The sequence below is a fragment of the Venturia canescens genome, chromosome 3, assembly GCF_019457755.1.
Source record: "Venturia canescens isolate UGA chromosome 3, ASM1945775v1, whole genome shotgun sequence".
NCBI lineage: Eukaryota > Metazoa > Arthropoda > Insecta > Hymenoptera > Ichneumonidae > Venturia > Venturia canescens.
Genome location: NC_057423.1, coordinates 24,290,026 through 24,297,438, shown reverse-complemented (window position 1 = coordinate 24,297,438; position 7,413 = coordinate 24,290,026). Strand labels below are relative to the sequence as shown.

General features: G+C 35.3%; 1 protein-coding gene across 2 annotated transcripts; it reads right to left on the bottom strand.

The window, feature by feature from the left end:
* Window positions 1-4,457: 4,457 nt before the first annotated feature.
* Window positions 4,458-7,100, bottom strand: LOC122407635 (uncharacterized). Of its 2 annotated transcripts, XM_043413969.1 has the most exons (7): window positions 6,799-7,100; window positions 6,488-6,695; window positions 6,219-6,412; window positions 5,927-6,146; window positions 5,154-5,598; window positions 4,887-5,014; window positions 4,458-4,796 (listed from the first exon to the last, which is right to left on the bottom strand). In XM_043413969.1, exons 1-7 carry the CDS (start codon window positions 7,093-7,095, stop codon window positions 4,774-4,776), a joined length of 1,515 nt encoding a protein of 504 aa, XP_043269904.1. In that variant the 5' UTR covers window positions 7,096-7,100; the 3' UTR covers window positions 4,458-4,773. The 2 variants fall into 2 exon arrangements, with proteins under 2 accessions (XP_043269904.1, XP_043269903.1); XM_043413968.1 differs by having other exon boundaries at window positions 4,458-5,014.
* Window positions 7,101-7,413: the final 313 nt, after the last annotated feature.

The following is a 7,413-nucleotide window of genomic DNA, read 5'->3' as shown; positions in this document are numbered from 1 at the left end:
CTGTATATAATACCATCAAAGGCCTCATGTCCCTCGGTCTAACTTTGCGGCGGTGTCGCGGACTGACGTCACATGCCGAGAGCTCGAAAGTCACCAGCCGAAGTTTCACGTCATGTTGACGTTTGGGGTTATGATGTTATGAAGTGCGTGCGGGATAACTAAAAATAATTTTCGTCATCTAACGAAGTGCATATTACTATTTATTTCGTTAAATTTTGTGATATACTAAACCAGTATCAAATCGGCCGCGTAAATGTAGTCTGTGATATGTGTGCGAAAAAGAATATAAAAAATGCGCGATGCATATGTCAACGAAAACTTTTCAAGATTTAATTATTTTGTTCGACTGGAAATAAGCGTTAACTAAAATAATCTTTCAATTAAATCAGAGTGCGAGAAATATTGTCCAGTGTAAATATATCGTCAGTAGGCTAGGTTATATATATGAAGGCGTCAGATTATATATATGAATAAATACAACAAAAACACACAGAACTGTTAGAATGATGTTGTAAACTTTAATTGAATAAATGTTTTCTAATTTATTTCTCATGTTTCCCATATTTTGCTTCATATTCAGTTTGGCTCTGCCCTCTCCGATCCTTGTTTTCACTCCATCGGTTTGCAGCGGATCGATACATATCATTAATTAATTGCCTAATATGTGTCCTATGATTTTCTACTATTTCTTCATGCTGATTGTGGTAACGTGATTGAAGAGGTTTCCAGCTATGATCATCAATCTCACATTTTGTACATCAGATTCTCAAAACAGTTTCTGGTCTTGATATAAGTGTAGTTATTCTTTTTCCACCTGGTCTGTCGAGTAACAAATTTTGAAACTTATTCCAAAAAGTCTTTGGATGCTTTGTTTGCTGATCGTATGAAAAGTCGAATCTTTGGAATGCAGTAGGCAAACACAAATTTTGACAACAATACTTATGAAATGACATGTATGTTGAGTATTCCCACTTTGCAAACTACAAATGTGGAATTATTAGTGAAAAGATTCATTACGCTAAGTCTACAGTTGCTCAGTTTTGGATGCGATCAAATATAATGCCTGCTAACATCCATGGGAACATACAGAATTTCTGAATACAATGTTCGCTATGTCATTTCAACGTAACATCATGACTTTTGCCAACTTTAGTCTATAATACTATAGATTTGGATTTTTGAAATACAGCAAAAATCTGCGAATTATTAAATTGATATACTGTGCCACTCATTTTACTTTTTAAAACTAACTGTAACATATATATGAAGTAAACACTCATCACAGAAGTCTTCAGTTGCTCATTTATGGATAGATTTTAAATTGCTGTCTTCAAAATTTATTGCGCAGATACATTGAATCGCAGCAGATACCTGCGAACTCTGAAATTTCTGTGCATAAATATGTGTGTTAAGTATCACCCCCTATCTTTGATTATGAGAATGAGTAATAGAACTTGATTTAGTAAGTTTTAAAGTATTTCTTTTTAAATACTATTGAATTTCTAATTATTTCGACTTTTGTATCATTCACCCTTAAACTAAAATCTTATAATCATCTGAACATGAATAAGGATCTTTTGAGAAAAAAGACGTGATATCAAACCATAAACTTCCCCTAGGGAAAAAAAGATTGGGACAAGTACATTGATGGTCCCTCGTTTGTTGATAATTCCACCCATAAAAAAAACTTTAAACAAAATTTTTTTTTAATTGTAAAAAAAATTATTTCATAAAAAAAATACAGAACAATTCGAAAAAAATTTTACAAATCTTGAAAAAACGTTATATTAAAAATAACCTAATCTGCATCTATTTTTTAAAGTGTCAAAAGAATTAAATAACAAGTAAAAAATAATAAACTGAAAAATCGCCCTTGAAATCATTTTGGAAACCGATGCCTCATTCTTCTTATTTGATTCGAACAGCTAAATCAATTGAAAAAAATTCCATCTAATTTACGTGCAACATTAAAATTTTATATATCAATTCGAGGCCAAGTATTTTCTAATGAATTAAAAAAAGTTACCATTTGAATTACGTGCAGCACTAAAATTTATGATATCAATCGGTGGACAAGTATTGTATTAGTAACTCCAAATTTTGACATTATTGAATTGTTCTAAGAAGCTTTCTAATCCAAAAGAATCACATGCAAGCTAGTCATTTCTTACTCTATGGTGGCAGAGACTTATAAGAAAATCGATTCTTCTCAGACTTTCAATGTACTTGTTGTACTCATCAATGTACTTGTCCCAACCTTTTTTTTCCCTAGGGGATTAATTCGTTAGTTACAAAAATCCAAAGTAAAACAGTCAAATCAAAAAAATATATCGATTTAAAAAGCTTAATAACTCGGAAATGGCTCGTCTGAAGAAAATTTTATATCAGACCTTTTTTGTAGGAAATTCAATTTTATATAAAAATGAGTAGAAATAAATTCTTTTCACTTCAATCTCTTCGCAGTTTTGATGTAAAACATCGAATCATGCATAAAAATCAAAAACCGCAGTGATAGACCTCTTAAAATTAATATTAAGAGCTCTAACTTTCACCAAATTTTTTTTTCCTCATTCTGAATAATATTCTCGATATATATTTGGAAAAAAAAATATTAATTTTTTTTGGCCCAGTCTAATATATATTGTGACGTAACACTCGAACCCCAACCTAACCTCCAAAAACATCGCGACGCGGCGCGATGTTTTGACCGAGCGCGTACAACGACCGGGGAGCCGCGTCACTGCTGGCCGGCGGCGGCCGTACTGGAGGGCAATACAAAGGCCCGATACAAGCGGCGGAGCGCGACACTAGCGGCGCCGCGTATTAAAAACTTGAACTATTATATTTTTTTGTTTTGTTAATTAAAATTCAACGCGATTTCATAAAATATTGTAACTAGACTCAAATGAAGCGGAAAATTATAACGGATCGAAGGAAAATAATAAAAAGATAATTTCTTTTAAAAAATTGGTATCAATTCAAATAAAACAAGACGCGTGTTTATGACGCATGCGCGGGTGGAGCGTTGATGGGCTATAGGACGCGTACGTGACTTTTAGCAATTGTAATTATTCGAATCATATTAAAACAACTAACAATGTTAAAAAATGAAGAAAATTAAATAATAACGGATCAAATTGAAGTTTTTGTTGTTGAAAATCGCAATAAGCTGAAATTCATAAAAAGCGGTAGTCCGCGCATCGTATGTTAGCCCGTTCGACCAACGGGCGAGCGTGAATCATGGCAACGGGCCAATCAGAGAAGGCGTTAGGATGGATGCGCAGAACCGATCCGAAAACCGAAAATTCGGCGTTTGATAATTTTATGGTGGGGACACGGGTATAAGAAGCGCTGCGCGACTCATTCGGGAGGCAGTCCTTCCTCAAAATTCTGACTCGGAACAAAAAGGCTGACCGCAAACATTCTGATTTTGGCAAGCAACCTAACCTATTATCCTAAATTTTTCCTGGATGCCTGGAATCTCGGAGCGATTCGGCGACGTTTCAATCCCAGAGTCCAGGGTCCGCACCTAACCTCTAAACTTTCCAAATTTCCGTTGCACGGGATCTCGGAGCGATTCGGTGACGTTTCAATCCCAGAGCCCGTGGACGGTAAATAACCTAACCTTGCAGATGCTCAGGATCTCGGAGCGATTCGGTGACGTTTCAATCCCAGAGCCTGGGGTTTGTTCCTTAACTTAACCAATTTTTATTTCTTTTTGCTTGCTATAATCAGGGATGATTTTTCTTGTAAATTTGTAAATTCTGTAAAATTCTCTTTTTAAATTCAAGGTTGAAATAAATCGAGTCCGAGTCAAACAAACCCGAAATTTCTGTAAAGTTTGTAAATCTTGTAAATTTTAAATAATTAAAAAGGCCGCGGTACGAATTAGAGGTTATATCGCGTCAAACCTATAATAATTTCTTTTATTGTATAAAATCAAAACACTTTTGAATTTTCGAAACTTTCTTCTTTTTTATAAGCGAAAAATGCGTAAATTAAAAATTGTTCAAATTCGAAACGGCGAGTGAAACAAAATTTCTCCCAATCAGCGAGCGCGATCGCGAATATTTCACGACAACAAATCAAAAACGAATTTATCCTGTGAAATCAATCAAAATTGAATAAATCGGAATTGTTAAATTTTTCAAAATCAAAATTCCGCGTTCTCACGTTTCTTTCATACCTGCTCCTTTTAAAATTAAGGTAGCTCGAACCGACGCGTGGCGGCGTTCAGGCCAGGTCGGCAAGAGCGTTACGTTACAATATGTATATTTTGAAAAATTGTGAGAGAGAGAGAGAGAGAGAGAGAGAGAGAGAGAGAGAGAGAGAGAGAGAGAGAGAGAGAGAGAGAGAGAGAGAGAGAGAGAGAGGAGAGAGAGAGAGAGACAGAGAGACAGAGACAAAGAGAGACAGAGACAGAGAGATGGGCGTAGTAACTCTTTGTTGCATTATTCTGACGATCATTATTCGTTTATTCATTACGTTTTCATATTGTGAACATTAACATCGCAATCATGTCGAACTATTCTTTTGTTCATCGTCGTTCAAATCTATTTACATATTTTCGACAATTACTTAGATAAATATCATTTACAACATTACTCTTTTAATAGTCATCTTACGATGGGGTCTCATTTTATTAAAGTAGCTTCTTTGCAGGGACTAGTTTTTCAATTACATTTCGGCATTCCTGTACAAGTTCAATTCACCTCAACATAATTACATGGAGTTCTTCATAGCCGAATCATGCGACAAAGTAGTGTCACTCAATTATTTAATTATTTTTATCCATTCTACGACAAAGTAGTGTCGTCATTACATTATTTTTCTAAGTAGTGCACCAACTAAAGGGTTGCACCATTGAAGATTGCTCTTTTCCATACCCTGCAATTTGTTCCTGATGGTTATGAGCGTTGGAAGCAAGTAACCATAATAACATTTCGTCTCGCCTTGCAATATATCAAGACCTTCGGCCACAGGCTTGTTACAGCTAATGTACTCTTCCATGAATCTGAAAAAAGAATAACTCGATAATTTGAAGCTATGATATCATGAAGAACATGCGAATCTAATTGTTTCCTATTAACAAATAAAGGATACTATAAATCTGGGAATTTGGTGAATCGCCGAGCGAACTAGAAATATTGTACCTGAAATCAGTGTCCCTCAGTGGATTTGTGATGTCCAATTCATTGCTGTGTTGCAAAATAGCCTCTTTCAAACTCTGGATTTGTTTGAGAGCGTCGTACAGTGAATTCCAGCGGGTCACTACAGGCCTTTTCAAGGGTTGACCAATCGCGGAGCATAGTTTTTCGGCTTTTTTTGGAGATTTTTGCAAATTCCACAAACTACTACATCTAGCGATCATCTCATCAAATGATTGTTTCAAAGTTTTGCTCATCTTGATATCAGCAAGCATGTCAGTCGTCACAATGAGATTAAGCGTGTGGCTGGCACAACGAAAATACTGAGGAAGCACGGGAATCGAATCATTGCAATCATCAAACAACTCCATTTCCGCATGGTCTGAATCATCTTCGGATTCACTTTCAACGATTGCATTGCTTGCATTCTTATCATTATCTACGGTTTCACCTGTAATGACAAATACATGTATATAATACTTCAAAAAAGTTCTACAACCGTTTGAAGTATAATTATTTTGTAATTTATTATGATATTTTTGCGAATGTTGTTGAACTGAACAGGCTCACTTTATTGGAATCGATACGGTTGATCTCTCTATGTCAATAAACTAATAATAATAAAATATGGAAAGACGCTTGATTATTATTTAACTCCTTTTATTTTAATCGTTTATAACTCGATTCGATTTCGTAAAACTTTATTGTGAGGAAGCAAGATATCTAAATGAATGAAATATCAATTCATAGACAGGAATATTCATGTCTTGAGTATTTACCTTCGAAAAAATAATCGCCAGATCGGAGCCCGAATTCGCGAAAAGCTTTTACAAAATTTGAACCGTTATCGGTTACAGTTGCAAATACTTGGGTTTCGGATAATCCATACGACGCATGAATATCTTTGATGCTTTCTGCTACTCTATCGTACGAATGATCACCTTTGAGCCGCCTACATGCTATTGCGTACGATTTACGTTCCATAGTCAGCTCGTCAATCTAAAAACGATTATAAAAATAAAAAAAAGAATCACATTTTAGCGCGATTAGAGCAATATGAATATCAATTACCCAATGAACAGTCATGCCAACGAATCGTCGATGACGAGATGACCAAGTGTCAGCAGTCGTACAGACAAATGAGACGTTTGCCAATTCAGCGGAAATATCGGCAACGGTTTTCAAAAATGTTTGTTCTATCCGTCGGCCAACGGTACGAGCAGACAAATGCTGAAGCTCCTTTCCATGGTGCTTAATCTTCATATCTACAAAATCGGAAGGAATAAGCTTGTGATTTTGTGAAATATATAAGATATTACCAAAATACTTTAACCGTTTACCATCAAATATTTTCCTGAATGCTGGTGACTCGACTGTATTCAGTGGTGACATACTTTCTAAAAGATAGTTCACAACGTTATTGTCGAAACGGGCTTGAGAAAATGAACAAAAAGTTTTATACTTATCTTCATTGTTATCTGTTTTCAGTTTTTTGTTTTTCTGTTTGGCATAATCCTCATATTCTTGGAATGCTCTTTTGTGTACATTCTGGAAGTACAATTAATATGATATTTTACAACAAGATGATCGTTCGTGGAACATTGTTCACTTACATGTGTTAGTGTTAACAACGGAGAAATAAATGTTTTACCTTTAAGTGTCTCACGTAATTTGATGAAGATTTCAAGGTACCGCTGATGCTATGATCTTTATTGTTTTCTTTTTTGCAAATTTGGCAAATGCCCCAGACCGTTCCATCAAACGACAACTTATCCAGATCTGGAGCGAAAAACGTGCCATCTAGATACGCTCGACGATTACATTCGTCCAATACCTCGTTCGTCAAAGTATCTACATTTTGTCCTTGGTTTACTTGAAAACTGCAACCCGCTGCAGAATGCATCGCGCTATCCATTTTAGATTTTTCGCCCTGCTGTTCGTCCGACATATTCGCCCAACTCCCTTAATGAAGGCACGCCTTATTTATTAAAGATAAATACTCTATGAAAATAAGAAGTAAACCCACGAAGAAGGTTAAAAATTGCATATCTACAATGGGCGGTTTGGGCGGAAATATGTTAACGTTAATATCGCTAAAGTTAAACAGAATTTTGTTATATACTACTAGATTTTTTCAAACTTGAATTGAAAATTTGTTCCAGATATTTGTTCATTGGAATTCGACTATCAATCGATCTGTGCACAGATGTGATGAGTGAAAAAAAGTCCCTCTAGAAGAGATTTTCAGGAAAAGTTTGAGAAAAAG